The sequence below is a fragment of the Dermacentor variabilis genome, chromosome 2, assembly GCF_050947875.1.
Source record: "Dermacentor variabilis isolate Ectoservices chromosome 2, ASM5094787v1, whole genome shotgun sequence".
Taxonomy (NCBI): domain Eukaryota; kingdom Metazoa; phylum Arthropoda; class Arachnida; order Ixodida; family Ixodidae; genus Dermacentor; species Dermacentor variabilis.
The window spans coordinates 246,218,896-246,236,434 of record NC_134569.1 but is presented as its reverse complement, the minus strand read 5'-3'; the positions used below and the strand labels follow the sequence as shown (position 1 = coordinate 246,236,434).

Below are 17,539 nucleotides of genomic sequence, written 5' to 3'. Positions count from 1 at the left end.
GACTTTTGCTGCAGTGGGATTCCGCTTTCGCGCTTCCCTAATAAAACAGATAAATGTTTAAAAGGAGTGCCAACCACTTCCCTCCTCTTCCGTTTCATTCTTCTGCTCGGCGCGGCCTCAACGCTGGCGCCGCCTGCGTGGGATCTTCCGTAGCACACCGCTGGTAACGCTCAACCGGATTTAATCTGCGTAAAGTTCGTCTGAGCCCCGCGGATCAGTTCTTGAGGACAGATTTTAACGCGATAACGCAAGGGAAATGGCGCAATTTGCAAGGGTATGGCGGAAAATCCGACGTCCCGCGTCCAACGTCAGACGTCGTAACGGCGAAAAGATTTTCGAACCACCCATGCCCAGGCCCTTCTCGTGGCGCAAGGAACTTATTCATTGATTGAATTTCTCAAGTTAACATTCGTTAAATACGACTTACGCACAACCTACAAACGTGATAGCCCTCGGATTGTAATTTCAATATACGAGAAAACATAAAGATATTACGCGAAAAAAACACAAACCCCTTTTCTGTCGTTTCTACCATTCATAGACCGGCCACGGCGTCCGCCATTTGCGCGCACCGGTGCGCGAATATCTAGGACGCCACGGAGCGGCACGCCCGCTTCCTTGCAACACTTGCAGATGGTCCTAACCTCCACCGCAATGTGACCCACGCAAGAGGCAACGTTTCGAGCAGAAACTCGCCTTCGTGCATAGCGTTCGCGGTCCAGTGTTTCCCGGTAAAGATTACGCTTACATACGCTGCAGTTGCCAGGAAGTGTAAGAAGCAGTCAGGGATCTGAGTGCTGTCGAGTCCCACCCTTAAGAGGAAGCTTTAGCTCGGGTGCTCCCATCTAAATGCATGTAAAAGGAGAATTCGTTTTTCTCAGCAACCACTGCACCACATTTGGCGAGGTTTGTTGCATTTAAAAGAAAAACTTAAAATCTAGTGACTCCTGGTTTCGAATTTTTCGTCTAGGTCGTCAATTTTTTATTAAAAATTGGCGAAAGCTGAAAATTTTCAGAAAACGACACTATCAACTTTACAACACTGTAACTCAGCAAGAAAAATTTGTATATGATAGTACATCTAAACCGGACAAAATTGGTGTGTTACACGTGAACGTAACAAAATTAGGTAATATAGAAATACAGCTTTTGTAGAACCCTTGTAAACAACGTAACAAATTCACGTAATATACAAATTGACATATCGAATTTTTCAACTTTGAATGATCTAATGAATGCCGTTTATGGTACAGCGATATCTGTTCTTGATGCAGACTTATTCAGCTGAAACTTCATGCTTATGAATTTAACAGCAGTGAGAGGTGTCGATGTGTATAGCCTTCCGCTTGCCGCGTCGAGAATGTTGCAAAATCACCACCGTGGGTCAGGATAACTTAGCCTGGTCATTTGTTGTTAAACTCTCTACGTTGCACTTGAAGTTACTACGTTACTTGAAGTGCACCGTCTTAAGAGACCGTTTATTTATTTATTTATTTATTTATTTCGTGTACCCTCAGGGCCAGAGGCATTAAAGAGGGGAGTGGTTACATCAAATACAAAAAAAAGTACAGTGCAGCAAAATAGTTAATAGTACAGAAATAGATGGTTCTCGGTTATACAATGTTATCTGAGTGTTCCTGGAGTGCTGGTCAATAAAATTAAATACGGTGCATGCAGTGCAGTAATACAGTGTTCGGGTAATACAAAAACAGTTATACAATTGGTAGTACAAAAACACGAATGAAATTCTCCAGTTACACAATGTTATCTAATACTGCCGTGAAGTGCTGATGGTCAACAATAGTAGCGGTTGAGGCTGGTAGGCGATTCCACTCGGCAGATGTACGCGGGAGGAATGAATGAGACATGACGTTGGTTTGGCATAATGTGTCCCTGTGTCCCATAATGTGTCCCTGGTTAAGCATAAGTGTCCCTGTGAATAGTGTCCCTCCCACACGCACTCAGCGCTCACTCTCTCCCTCTTTTCCTCTTTCTGTTCCCTTTTCCCCACCCCCAGTGTAGGGTAGCTAACCGGATGCTGATGCTCTTCTCGTTGACCTCCCTGCCTTTCCTACCTTGTTTTCTCTCTCTTCTCTCATGCTTATATTTTTCAAACTTTTGTATTTTTGAAAATCTTGTAAAACATTTCAGGCCCTAAATCAAAATTCCGCTTCCAACAGTAGCTAGAATTTAAAATTTTCTCTCAAATGCAACAAATTTCATTGAAATCGGTTCTGGGGTTAGCTCACACAAACGTTTTTGCGTTTTACATGTATTTGAAAAGGCCGTGTAGGATTTGGGCCCGAGCTAAAGCTTCCTCTTAAAGTGAAGCTTAAGCGTCCTCTAAATTTTGCTCGGTAGGTCAGTAACTGGCCTTAGCAATGCCACGTTGGTATTCCACAAAGAAACAGAAAAAATGATCAATCTTTACGGCGTAAAACGTCCGCACGTTGAGGGTTCGTATTGCTGAAGCAGGATTCTTTCTTGTGGTATGCTCAAACAGCACGTAATAACCAGAGTTTTAAGAAGTTTTGACTGCGTGAAAGTTTGTGAACGCGGCTTTGTAGGTTAATTTATGTACCTGCAGAATACTTTGTTTCGGCCAATTCGTGAAATATTCCAAGTCTTTTGGGTACACAATGCCTAGTAAGTGGCCCGCTTCTGCTCTGCGCGTTTTACAGATGTGTGTAGTTGATGCACGGGTTCTGGCGGCTATGAGCAATGTTTGCACATGTAGACGGTATTGATAATGTGAAGAACGCACTCGTGGCTTTCGCGGCCCATGAAATAGTTTTTCTTTAGCTTATTTATTACAGTGCAAGAGGGTGGAATTTGATAGTAAGAACCAACTTAATGGGAAAACTGGACAGAGGTTCCGCAAATAATTATCTCCCTTCCCAATTAGCACCGGTAACGCTTTTGTTGAAGGGTAATGTTATATCTACATACTGCGCCCCTGTATTATTTTGCGTTGTAAGTTGTGGCAGGGAAGCAGTGTCCCTATTCTGGCACCATGTATCAGAGACAGAGAAAACAAGAGCGTTGTACGACCAAACAATCCTCACATGGGTTTATAAAGGTCCTCAATAATGGCAACTCCGTCCGCACTTCATAATTAAAAACCGCGAAATTATTTGTCGCAAGAGATGCAAGGCAACGTATAATGCATATGGCGCATGCGATAAGCATTTACTTAATCGGGTGCACAAAAATGTTAATCCTTAACAGGGGCTAGTGGTCCTCAGAGGCCTTTCTCTGCTCTGGTAATCCCGCACACAAAACGTGTGCGCAGCCGCTGCTCATCCCTCCGATTCCGAGGACGCGTCTGCCAGCAGCCGGGATACACGCGAAATGCAAGGGTCCCGTGTACTGTACGATCAAAATGTACGGTAAACATCCACAAGTGGCCTAAATTTAGTTATCCAGAGCCATCTATTTGACCTTCTGGACGTTAAAAGTGTTAAACACCACAAACGAAATCAATACACGTGGGTGTGCATTGCCGCTAAACGAATGCTTTCCTAAATCTTAGATAGCTTTGCAAAAGCGTTGAAAATGTGCTAACTTCTAGTGAAGCTAGAAAATGGCCTGAATAAAGCCGCTTTTAGTCACACGCCAGCTGCATAAGTGATCACTTTCGTAGGAAAACAAGACTCCTTTGAAACAAAGTGGGCGCATTGGAAACAAAGCAACTTAGGCTAAAAACCGCGCACAGCAAGAACACATACGCAAGCACTTCATGAAGAGGCATGCGTAAGCTATTTTGCAGAACAGAAGTAATGTAGACTCAGAAGGATTTGGGCGCGAGCTAATGAAGGTAAAGGAAGTCATGAATAACCGCGGCACTTCACGAAGCCATGCGTTGTTGCAATCTCTTTGAAGTCAGCACGCCCGAGCCTATGCTTCCATACTTTCTTTTTTTTTGTGCATTGCGCTCGCCGGATGGGAAACAGAAAATACTTTTGCCCTGGCCTTGTCGGTTGCGGCAACCAAAGGCGCAGCAGCACGGCATAACAATGAAGTTTTTGTCTCTAACACGCTTGATGTAGTTCGCTAACGTACCCGATCAATCCGTTTGCGCGTACAGCACTTTTGTCGCACTGGCCCAAGAATGGCGATCGCATCCCGCTGAAAGGGAAACAAAGAAATATACAAAACGCAAGGCGTGCTTCCACGCGACACAGATTGGCCACTGCGGCGCGGATGAAGCTGGGGCGAGAAAAGGCGGCGAGGAAGAATATTGCTACTTTTGGAAGGTGTAGGGGCTTTGTTGCCTAAGAACACCCGGCGCTATCTAGCGCCCCCGTTGCTGAGCCTGCATGTGACCTCCGAGAGTGCGAACGCTGAGAACCGTAACGTGGGGCCACCGGCCTCCTCTGTGGCGCTTCTTTTTTTGCACACGCTGCGCCATCTAGTGGCATTGCCGAGAGGTCCGCGCAAGGCCTGCGAGACATGGCGCGCCGGTGCTTGAGAACGCCGAGAATTGTTTCCTCGCTTGCTGCACAGGCACATCATTAGTGACCTCAGTCGGCGAGTGGTTTACTTATGAGCGGGCATACCCAGTGTACTCACGGCGCAGCTCGCTAGAGCGCTGGCGTTAAATGCATTAACTGAAAAATGGAACACACCCATCCGCTTGTGGCGCAGCCTGCTAATGCATCTGGTTGCTGTTCTTGAGAAGCCTCTGTGACGTGGGTTTCATTTTCTGCTCAACATCGGAAAAACTTAAGGGATATTATTTTTCGTTGTAAAACGGCACATTCCCATTGGCACCTATTCAGTTACCCAAGTTGACGTGAAATAAGTCGATTGAAGACTAGCATGAACCAAATGGCACATACTCAGTGCTCCAATTCTTCGGCAGAGTTGCATTGAACAAACGGTCGCCCTTCCAACACGTGTAATAGGCATTACGTCATCATTACTTCATCTGGTGCTGACATCATCAGCAGGTATTATATCCGCGACAACGCGCTTACCTGGCCTTAGCGACCATGATACATTACATTTTATAATCACGATATCACTACCACTAAAACGTAAACGAATTAAACAAATAAAAGATTATAAAACGGCTAACTTCTCTGCAATAAACAACAAATTTGCATCCTCTCTGTGGCACGTTTTCAATCGGCCATCTCGATCGTTCTGTAGAGACAAATTGGGGCCTCTTTAAAGAAAAAATTTCTGACCTAAAAAGAGGTTATATTCGACTCTGACCTATATATTCAAATAGTAACGTACTACGGTATAACATGGAACTTAACAGACTGAGTAACAAAAAGAAAAGCCTGTTTCGCATCGCAACACGGTCACTAAATCCTGAACACTGGTTCTCGTACAAGTCTACTGCCAGCCCGTACTTTTCTAACTTAAGATCTGCGATGTTTTCCTACTACAAAGTTGCTCTTCCCAAACTACCGAAAACTAACAGTAAGGCATTCTGGAGTTCTATTAAAGGAGACAGCACTACAAAGCTTACATTAATGTCACCAAGTGGAAACGCAATCGCCGACCATGGATGCGCTGATGTGCTAAATGATACGTTCGTAGAACCCTCTTCGCCGTCTTCGCATGTTACTCCTCCTCCCGAAATACGAACTAAAAGTACTCCCACATGGATCCCACAGTATTTATTTGTAACTGTAATAAACCAGTCATAACTAAATTTGAATTAAAATCGTCATGTGCGGCGGACGGAATTAACACTAAATGTTTACGCAGTATTAATAATGAGTATATGCTCTATAATTTTAGAATTAATTTTTTCTCAGTGGCTTCATAACGGCACATTGCCACTGTATTTTAATACGGCTAGGATCATTCCCATTCTTAAATCTTCCAATACAGATAACTCATCTAATTATAGGCCCATTAGTTGACTTCAGTGCTCTACAAGATAAGGGAGCATGTAATTTATTCTCAGGTAATCAGTCACCTTGAATATAACAATTTCTTTACATCTAGCCAACAAGGTACACCACACATTACTGCTATATAAACTCAGCGCACTGAACATTCATAATAATGTACTTAATTTAATAAAACACTTCTAACACACCGCATGGAATTCGTATACGCTAAAGAAGTTAATTCAACTCTAACGCACGGCAAATATGGCATTCCACAGGGGGCTGCATTTGGGCTGCTCTTATTTTTGAACTTCGTTAACCATCTACCTAATAACATTTCGTCTAAAATTTTTTATTTCTGCTGATGATTGGAAACCCGCCAAGGGGCCGTGGAGTACAGACGGGTCTCACATGGGCTCCCGCTTCTCGTGCTTCTCACCCCGGAAAAAGGACAGTGACGAACCCAAGTTTTGCACCGGTGCAACCGGCAAGGCGAGAGAGAGCGGCGGACACTAGCCACTTTCGGGTGAGTGCCCCTTATCTCAAGATATCAAGCGTTATTCCCGACCACCGTCCGCCCGCACGGTTAAGCCTAACTCCAGAACCAGCTCCCGCAATCCCATCGGCAGAAACACCCCCCTCTCGCCGCGCGCCGCATGAGCACAGCACTCGTCCACGCCGCGGCGAACAGCCCCTACGATAAGCCGACAGGCAGATGCTGCAAGCGAAATGTCAAAGAACCAGAAAGAAGATGAAGTAAATAATGAAGACCGGACGGAAGAAAACACAGGGGAACATACCTGGACCTACGACGCAGAAAGTGGCCGAGCAATCGAAGCGGAAAGCGCCTGGATCACAACAAACAAGAAAGCCAAGAAGGACCCCTCCAATTCAAAGACGCCGGCAAAAAAACCAACCGATGAGCAGAGGTCCAATCCAGCACCTTCTCAGCAACAACGCAGACGCAGGATGCCGCCAAGTCAATACGCAGCTCCAAGTCAATACTGCGAAGTGCTTCGCGCTCACGTTCCCGCTCTCGCTCCGGCTCAGCCAAGCGCGCGAGCTACGCCGACCCGGCAAGGGGCTCGAGCGACTCGGGTGGTACGAGCAGCTTGGATGCATCGGCCGAAGCCGCAGTCATACGCGTCCTAGAATACAAGCAGCAGAACCAGCAGAGCAACCTGCAGAATCAGCACAGCCAATTGCAAAGCCAGCAAAACCACATAGACAAGCTACTCAGCAGTCAACAGAAAAAGCAAGAACTCACCGACAAACTGCTTCAAAAATGCAAAGAACTACAAGAACTCACAGACAAGCTGCATCAAAAATGCCAGGAGCTCGCAAACGCAGACAGTCGGGAACGACGTTGGCTAAGGTCGACGTTGAAGCCATAGTAGATGCAAGGTGCCTATTTTTCAAGAAGCCTTTATGAAGAACATTCATGCCACAATGGAAAAAAATTTGTCCAATCAGCAGTCGAAAAAACAGCCGCTGCCTTCGAAAAGAAGATCGCCATGTTAAGCGCCAAAATCGAGGGCATCGCGCCACAGCTCAACAATTTAATCATGCATTTAAAGAACAACTACATCACCAAGGCACAGCTTCGGAAGAAGGCACGAGCGAACAGCCACAGCGACTCTCGCTCGGTCTCGCCCACGCGCGATTGCCGACACGAATTCGAATCTACCGACGATGGCGACCCTTAACCACAAGGCAAAGAAGCAGCATTCAGCTATACGCATATGGCAACGGAACTGCCGATCAGACTGGCCTCGACACGCCAACCTACAAGAATTCGTCAAGCTGAATCAACCCGACGTCATAGCACTACAGGAAAACAACACGCAGAACGTCCGACTGCAGGGATACGCCACATATGCACAAACCCCATACTGCCATACTGCGGAAGAACACTCTCACAGCCCAAAAACCCGACGTAGAGAACACCCAGCCGAAACACACCTTAATCGCGCTCTTACCGGAACGAAAGACGCAGAAAAGCTATTCGTGGCCAGCGTGTACAGCCCGACTCGCGACCAGCTACCGGACTTCGACCACTTTGTATGAGAAATAAGGAAATCCACGAATAAACACCAAGTCGTCATAGTGCGCGACTTAAGCTCCTCGCACACGGAATGGGGCGACCATACCACCACAAATAGGGGTGCTAGAGTGCACGATGCCGCCCAGCACTACAGACTCACCCTCTGGAATGATCCTCTCCAGACCACCACAATTGGAAACCGCGTCTCCAGGAACACAAACCCCAATCTTACCCTTACTGCGGACCTCCCCTGGGCAGAGTGGAGTCGACTCCAGGAAACCTTAGGTAGCGATCACCATATCCTCCAATTAGATGTAGCGCACACCCGTAGACAGACCAAGACTGGAATTGCACTGCTAACCGAATGGAAATCCTTTAGGGACAAGCTAGATCCCCGGCCAAGCATAACTGACATTGACGAGCGGCCCGAAAATGTATTAGGTACTGCAGAACGTCATACCAAGATCATACAACTCGATGCCGATACACTCGCTGTCGCATACCTCCTCCATCTCTGGGAGGCCAGAAGTGGCCTCCTGAAGAGATGGAAGCGACAAAAGCTTAACAGAAAGCTAAAGACACACATCGCTCTCCTTACCACACAGGCTCAAGACTATGCGGACCACCTTGCCAGGTAGAACTGACACGCTTTCTGTGACAAGCTGCAGGGGATTCTGAGCACGAAGAGGACCTGGCACCTCCTACGCGCACTCCTGGCCACTGAACCCACGAAAGGGAAACAGAAGTAACATCTTCACAGTCTTATCCACAATCACGCCGGACCAGAAGAACACCTCCTGCGAGAACTACAAAACAAACTATGCGGAGACGCACCCTCTACCACGTCAACTCGCAGCAATAAATACTCTGGAAAGCCGATTCCAGAACTCGACCGACCCTTTACGCAGGGCGAAATCCACGTAGCCCTATCCAAGCAGACCTGAAATACTAGCCCTGTTAAAGACTGGATTGTTAACAAACACCTACGCTACCTACCGCAGCAGGCCACCAAGGCTCTCCTCCGTTACCACAACGAGTGCGGAATAAAGAACTTCCTGCGGTATGGAAGCATTCGGACATCACCATGATCCCCATGCCCAACAAGCCCCTCAGCTTGGAGAACCTGCGCCCCATCTGCCTCACCTCGTGCGCGGAAAAGGTTTTCGAACGTATTGTGCACGACCGCATAAACCAGTACCTGGAATACAATGGCCACCTACCAGACACCATGTTCGGCTTCTGGCAGCACCTCTCAACGTAGGACGCACTCTTACAACTAAAAGAAGGCATTTTAGATCACCTAAACAATCGAAGCAAATACTCCATAGTGGCAGTAGACGTGAAGGATGCATTTGACAACGTTAGCCACAAGGCGATCCTCAACAATCTCGAAGGCACCGGCTGTGGCACTAGGACCTGTGCATACGTCAGAAACTTTCCGATATACCGCACGGCAACAGGTGGAATCTGCAACATCGGCAGTAAAATGTTCCTACTTCCAAACAGATGTACCCCACAAGGGTTGGCAATTTCACCGCTACTCTTTAACTATGATCGACTACTAACTACTGTAGCTATGATCAAGGTACCCCCCGTCCTCGAGACCATACCAGACCTGCGTCACGCGATGTATGCTGATGACATCACACTCTGGACCAGAGCTACGAACGCTGGAAGGAAAGAAAGTAGCTTACAAGACGCCGTACACACCATTGAAAGCTATCTCCGAAACTGTGGCCTGCGCTGCGCCCCAGAGAAGTCTGAGCACCTCGTCCTGAAAGCAAGAACGAGAGGCCGTCCATCCAACTACGAAGAGCCCGACTCCAGCGTCACCCTCAACGGTACAACGATCCCGAAAGTCGACACCATGCGAATACTTGGACTCCACATCCACGAAGACCGATCGGGAGCTGCCAGCCTACTCAGACTAGAACGCACCCTTCCGCAACTCACACACCTCGTCAAGAGGATCTCAAGCCAAAGAAGCGGGCTCAAGGAGCAAGACACTAACACATGCACTGCTCACCAGCCGCATCACATAAGGCAAGTCGTACCTAGGTTTGAAGAACGCCGAAATAGAAAAGCTCAACATCCTGATAAGGAAGGCAATCAAAGTCACCCTGGGACTCCCCGCCATGGCCTCTACTTCACGTCTCCTTGAGATGGGCGTCCACAACACGTGGCAAGAGCTCGCCGAAGCGCACAAGAACAGCCAACTGGAACGACTCAAGCTCACGCGCACAGGGAGATCAGTACTCGGACGCCTGAACTACGGTGGGACGTACGTAGCAGACACCGACAAGAAAGAGGGAATCCTACCGGACGTTCGAGAGTGCATTTTTCATCGCACGCGTCCCGCGCAACAGGCATCCCATATGCCAAAAGAGTTGAAGACAGGCTAGAGCCAACGCCATCAAACGAAGTTTCAAGCACGACCCGAATGCCCGCTACACCGACGGGGCCAAGTACCCGCATCGAAACGCGTGCGCTCTCAGCGTCGTAGACTCCCTAGGCTGCGAGCTAGCATCGGCATCCATCAAGGCACGCAACCAGAAACGGCTCAAGAAGCGGCAATCGCTCTCGCGACCACCACATGTACAGATGCAGCGGTTGTATTCACCGACTGTCAGGCCGCCTGTAGAAACTTCTTGAGGGGCCGCATCTCGGCCGATGCACTCAAGATACTAAAAAGACGAAGCACTCCACTCCCGTACACCTGCGTAACGCGGGTACCCGGACACGAGGGACTAGAGGGGAACGAAGCGGTTCACGCCGATTGCCGCGATCACGTCAGCAGGGCTCCCCTCTCCCTACGCGCTCTACGACCCGCGACAGAAGAGGCGGAGGCCGTACCATCCAAGTATTCAGCCATATTGCTACATTACGGGCTCGAGCGTCGAGTGTACCCTCCACCGCACTCTAAACTCGGCAGAGAAGAAAGCCTGATCCTTAGATGCCTGGGAAGTAATACATACGGAGCGTTAATGCATCGCCTCTGCCCGACACCCCACGGCTACCTCCGCCCACCCAGCAACGTACCCGACACTCTGGCACACTTGCTCCTGGAATGCCCATGGCAGGAAGGCAGCGAAATGCAACCAGAAATGAACGCAAAACGAGCACAAAAAGCAAACCACCTATTCCAAATGTGGGAGGCCAAGCTAACCCTCGCGGACCTGGAAGACCAACGACAACTCGTCGCCAGGACCAAGAGGGTAGTCGAAGCCAGAGGCTTCCTGGACTAAGGAGCCTTCCCACCTGAGGGTGATACCGGGCCTCGCCCGGGACACTGTTTCGTATAATAAACGTTTTTTCTCTCTCTCTGCTGATGATTGCGTAATATATCGCAAGATTACTAATGACCCTAATATGTCCTCTCTTCAGGACGATTTAAATACGCTGCTTAAATGTACTGAAAAATGGCACATGCAACTTACCATCAAGCAATGTAACTCGATGCGAATAACCAGTACTCACGAAGCTTGTCGTGCCTATTGATAACATTCCTTTAGAGAGTGTAAGAAACTGCATACATTTTGGCGTCCATATGACCTATAACTTATACTGGAAGTACCATATCGACTTTATTATGAACAAAGTAGTGGCACATTTAGATATCTTCGCAGAAACTTTTCGCTCGCACCATTATCACTCAAAGAATCGCTATGCACGACATATGTTCGTCCACAGTTGGAATATGCGTCATCAGCATGGGACCCACATAATGCCATGTCAGTTAACTGCCTTTAGGGTGTCCATAATCACTCCGATCGGTTTATGCTAACTAATTACCGTCGTACGGCAAGCGTAACACAAATGAAGACTACACTGAACCCACTTTCGCTGTTGACCCGCAGGGAAGAATCGCGCATATGTTAATTTCATGAGATTAACTAACGGAACGCAGCGCTTCGGTCGGTATGGATTAATACAGTACCATTTATCTCTGCACGTAGATATCATACATATAAGGTACATGCGCCTCGCCCTAACATAATAACACATTCGCCAACCAAAACATGCAACATTACGACGCCAAAAATTGGCTGATGATTACGCTACTTGGTAATGTGATCTTTGAGCGCGGCTGCTGCCTTATTGATGATAGGAAGTGCATGGATTTGTCTGACCTTCGTGCGTGTGGAGTCAGACGTTCTTGTACCGTTGGATAATACGCTATATGAATCTTATTGTCGTGAATTTAAGAGCAATCTATACTCTTCGATGTGCAGAAGACGCCACGAACACGTACAATCGCTACTAATTGCAACGATTGAACATGTCGAGGTGGCGAAATCGAAACACGCCAAGCATCTCAAGGCGTCTCATGCGCGCGATAAATTCACAAAGCCGTTTTACATCGCTTCTCTCTCGATACATGCGTCCGTGGCTTAATGGTCTCAATATTCGACTCCTGTGCTAGAGGTCCTGTGTTCCAATCCTGCCGTCTAATAATTTTAATAATGTTTATTTAATTACTTATTACACAGTACATTCTCGAAAATGACGAGCTTACAAAGTCACACAGCCGTTTGAAGCCACAAGGACGTAATTTAGGCATATCCGTGCACTTATAATTCGCATGCTGGCACAACCGCTCCCATTGCAGCTCCCGTAGACATTAGCCCCAGAGCTCTCTCTGCTAATTATTGCATGAAGCTCTATGACAACGGAAGAGCAAGACTTGCACCGCGCGCGCGGGATAGCAGCACTAGCGCGCGCAGCTTAAAATCCCTTTATAATTTGAAAGTTCCACCACTCTTTGAACTCTGCCGCCGCCGCGCCACCTCCTCGCCTCCTCCTCGCCCCTTGCGCGTCCCCCCCCCCCCCGCGGCAACCCGTTTTCCCCCCGTTTTTCTGCACGACGATTAGTCTCCATGCCGTTGCCCCTGGAAACGCGCAGATCTTGCGCTTTGCTTGTGTTTGTCTTTTTCGTTCGCGCCATTTTTCTCCTCAGCTCGGCTGGCTCGGCGCTTTAGCTCGGCGTAGTGAACGTTGAACGCTGTGTTTCCTGCTCTATGTGCTAGCGCTATGCCGTGCTGTTGCGCATATAACTGCAGCAAGAAGCCTGGAGATTGTTATGCCATTTTTATGATACCACATGGAAGCGTGACGGCTTGCGCGGGAAGCAGTGGCTGCATAACTTTGGCCGAACAAACTTTGTTCTGAGAAAGCACAGCGTTCTCTGCGAGGTGAGGTGTGTTTCGTATTGCTCGTAACAAAGCAACCTGTACGCTGCATTTTTTCATTATTCTAGCCTGCTCACTAGCGTTTTTGTTGCGGCAATTTGTACGTTGCATAAAAATGCGGTTGTCCTCAGTATACTTAATATTCAGCGGCGGCTCCATCACCATGCACGTCGCCAACTTTTGTTATTCAGTCGGAAGCGCAGCGTTACAGATTTTGCTTTCCGCTGTGAACAACCATGTGCGAAGAGACAGCCTCTTGATCGCACTTCTCGCGACTGTAGGATCTGTTGTCTGTTTTACTGAAAATTGAAATTGCAGCTTGTAGAGGAGCTATCATTTCTAGCTTACGTCGATCCGTGCGTCAGTGAGATACAATGAATGCAAGCCCTGAAAAACTTTGTGGCAAGTATACCCGTGGTATTGCAGGTGATGAGCGGTAGCTAGTACACATTGCGTTTTTTTTTTAAGTTTTAAGGCAAAAGCCTTTAGATGTCTATGTTTCAAAGGTGCGTTGGGAACAGAAAACATCACGTGGCCCAAGGAAGGCCAGAGGCGACCGATAGCATGTCCCCCCTGTATAAGAGAATTATTAGCCAAGTTAATTAATGATTCATTAGTGATTGAATTGAGGTGGATTAGGCAGGATGAAGGAAGATTAGAGTGTGTTCAGGCGGATTATGGTAGATTTTGGTGAATCAGGGTTGTTGAAGGAGTATTAAGACTGCTTATGATGGATTTGGGTGCATGAACAAGGATTAGGGAGGATTAGGGTAGCTCAGGTCAATTAGGGTGAATTAGGGTTGATAAAGGAGGATTTAGACCGATTAGGATGGATTAAGGTTGATGGAAGTGGATTAGAGTCTATTAAAGTGGATTAGGGTGTATTAGGCACAATTAAGGTGGATTAAGGTGTATAAAACAGAAAAAATCTCTTCACATTGGCACTATTAATTGATTTCAGTAAGGCGTTCGATTGTATAAATCATAAATTTTTGCTATGGAAATTATCAACGAATGGGGGGCATTAGAGGTACTCCTTTAGCACTATGTGAGTCTTACCTTACTAATCGAAAACAATCAGTATGCATAAAACACGAGAAGTCAAGTTTTGTTCCTTTACTAAATGGCGTGCCACAACGGAGCTGTATCGTCAGGTCGCGCATGCGCTCCTGGAACGGCCCCTTCCGATTAGACTGAGCGGGGACATCGAAAATTTGGTCAAGTCGTGCGCCGTTTGTCAGAAATACGCATATAAGCAGCCCAGCGAACCGATATTACCTCGACAGATCCCAGAACATGCCTGGTACCGTGTTGAGGTTGATCTCTTCATGTACGGCGCAGACTCCTACTTATGTGTGTTTGATGCATTCTCAAATTTTCCGGAAGTCGAGAAACTAGCTGACACAACAACAGGAACCGTCATAAGTAAACTTAGTGCAGTTTTTGCACGATACGGAATTCCCATGGAAGTCTGCACCGATAACGGACTGCAGTTCTCATCCCATGAATTTGCCCTGTTCGCATCCAGATACGACTTCAAACACGTGACGTCAAGTCCACGGTTCCCGCAGTCCAATGGTCTCGCCGAGAAGGGGGTCGAAATCGTCAAAAGGATCATGAAGAAAATAACTGAAACGAGGGAGTACTTCTGGCTGGGTCTCCTCACCTATCGTTCGGCCCCTCTTGAAGACGGCCGCTCCCCAGGAGAATTGCTTCAGGGCAGAAGGTTACGTACGCGGCTGCCAAACTTCTCGGCGTGCCCCAGGAAACAAGCACTTAGGCGCCAACCTAGACAACTGTCAAGCAGGAAAGCCCTACCCGAACTCCAGAATGATGCAGTAGTAAGAGTACGGGGAGACACGTGGGACCGCAATGCTCGAGTCATGGACCTGGTGGCGCCGAGGTGCTATGGCGTCGCTACAGAGGACAACCAAATACTCCGACGCAACCGGCAACACCTTCTAGCCACACGTGAGCTTTTTCAGACGGACTTGGGAGAAAGTGAATCCGAGAGCGAGGAGGTTTCCCAGGCGACGATGCCTAGGAGGGCGTCGCCATCAGAACCAACCGCAACTACGCCATTTCAAGCAACGACAGCTGCTTCACAGTCAACAATGCTGCCCACGCAAGCGGTGCCAAGGCGATCCACCCGGCAAAGACAGCAACCCAATCGTCTGCATTACGGTCGGGATTTTAAACGTCTCGTATCTTACTCTCAACTTATAACATTATCCCGGGGGAAGATGTATCGTCAGGTCGCGAATGCGCTCCTGGAACGGCCCCTTCCGATTAGACTGATCAACGAAGCACGTGTCTGTTATCGGACAGTCAGCCAAAGCTATATACACCTGTAAGCATCCCTGAATAAAGGCACTTCTTGTTCTTCTTGCATCCATGCTGGTGGGCGTCACTGCGCACCGGAACAGGAGCGTACTATGCTTTTTAACCTCTACATTAACGAGATTACTATTATTGATACAATTGTAAAATTTATCGTGTAAGCCGATGACACAAATCTCATTTGTGGTGCGAATTCACAAGAATTATTGGAAAAATGTAACTATCTACTCACTAAGCTCTCTGAATGGTCATTCGCTAATTGCCTAAAAATAAACCATACGAAAACTAAAGTAATGTTATTTCGCGCAAAGAATAAAGTTATTACTAGTAATCAAACTTTAGTGTGTGCTGGTAAAGAACTGCAAAGTGGAGATGAACATAATATATTAGGCGTCACTTTTTTCACATCTTACTTGGGATAAACATATTGAAAATATCTGCACGAAAATGTCTGCTATCACAGGCGTTCTCTCTCGATGTTGGCGTCTTCTTCCAATCAAAGCAAAACTGAACATTTATTTACTTTATTTTCTTCCCATTTAAATTACTGTAGCTTAGTGTGGGCGACTACAGGAAAGACCGATAATATGAAAATCATTTTTCCTTTGCAAAAGAAAATGATTCATAACATTAACAACATCGTTTATCTGGAGACAACGCGGCCAGCGTTCTTAAAGCATAAAATTATAATAATTGAATATTTCTACACTTTTCGCCGTCTATATTCATTTCATTTCTCAAATACTGGCTTGAAAAATTTCCCAGTGTCTACTGCACCTCTGGCACCAAAATTGAATTCTTCCAATACAACAAATTGCGATACGTGGTATGTTCCGTTGTTTCGTATAAGTATAGCCTACAGTCATTAAAACACTACCACACATCTTAAATATCAAGGTATATATACTTCTTCATCCCAGGAACTGCGAATTTATTTTGTAAACATGTGATCAGTGCTTGTTTATCGTTCTTCAGCGACAACAGTGTTACCGATTTCGTAACCCATACACATGTATTTCTATCTTCCGGTGCTTCGAATATGTTTCTTTTTTAGTCTGTATTACCTAGTCTCTACATCAAAGCGAATTGTGTTAGCTTTGTTAGTAACACTGACACAGATACTTCCATTTTTCTGATGTAGCAAATATGTTTTTCCTCTTAGTCTCTATTATTTTCGGTCTTGTTATTGTGCATTTATGTAATTATATTTATTCTGAGTGTCTAACAATGTTACGATTTTGATGCAACCACCAAGTATGCCTTGTAACGGACCATCAGCCTAGTCAAGCGGTTTTACAACAGGAGAGGAGGAGACAAAGGAGAGGAAAGACAGGGAGGTTAGCCAGTGTAAGTACCGGCTGGCTACCCTGTGCTGGGGAAAGGGGTAAAGGGAATAAAAGGAGAAAGAAGAGGAAAAAAATGGAAAAAAAAGAAAATTCACACAGTAACGCGAAACTACGCGCTACAACGTTCAAAGGCGGTCGCACAATTCGCATGTCCTTAAGAACTTCAACAAAGCCCTTAAGGCCTTGAGTGCCGAAGCCCGTCTGGACCAATGTCCTAGAGCTTTTTCCTCTGATTGTCCAGTTTTGCGAGAGCGGTCACGAGCACTTTTCTTCGCACTGCGTAACGGGAACAGTCAAATAGGAGGTGTTGAATCGTCTCCTCGCAGCCCCAGGTGTCACAAGTAGGGCTGTCGGCCATTCCAATGCGGAATGAATAGGAGTTCGTGAATGCCACGCCGAGCTACAGGCGGCACAGAAGTGTTGCTTCCGCTCGTGGCAACCCTGGTGGTAGGCGGAGTTGCAGACGTGGATCCAATTTGTGGAGACGTGCGTTCGTGAAATCACTGGTGTTCCACAGATTCTGCGTAAGCTCGCAGGCGAGGGAGCGAAGACTTGTGGCTGCATCTGTTCTTGACAGCGGTATGGGTATAATCTGGGCACCATCATGAGCCGACCGGGCAGCGTCATCCGCACTGTCATTTCCTGAAATTCCACAGTGACCCGGTATCCACTGGTAGATCATGTTGTGTCCCTTGTTGATTGCGTGATGGTGGAGCAGTCCGATGTCTGCGACTAGTTGCTCATGTGGTACATGGTTGAAAGGGGACA

At 47.1% G+C, this 17,539-nt stretch overlaps 1 protein-coding gene across 5 annotated transcripts in view; it reads left to right on the top strand.

Annotated features, from left to right (window-relative positions):
• The window catches only part of LOC142573217 (uncharacterized), a 105,852-nt gene that overhangs the window by 34,395 nt on the left and 53,918 nt on the right, over positions 1-17,539 (top strand). The window contains exon 3 of one of the 5 annotated variants that reach the window (XM_075682808.1): positions 14,614-15,476. The exons of the other annotated variants lie outside the window; for them this stretch is intronic. Within the exon in view, the coding sequence (XP_075538923.1) occupies positions 14,614-15,439 (826 nt within the window). The 3' untranslated portion in view covers positions 15,440-15,476. Of the gene's footprint in view, positions 1-14,613; positions 15,477-17,539 lie in introns of those variants that run through there. 5 annotated transcript variants of the gene reach the window in all.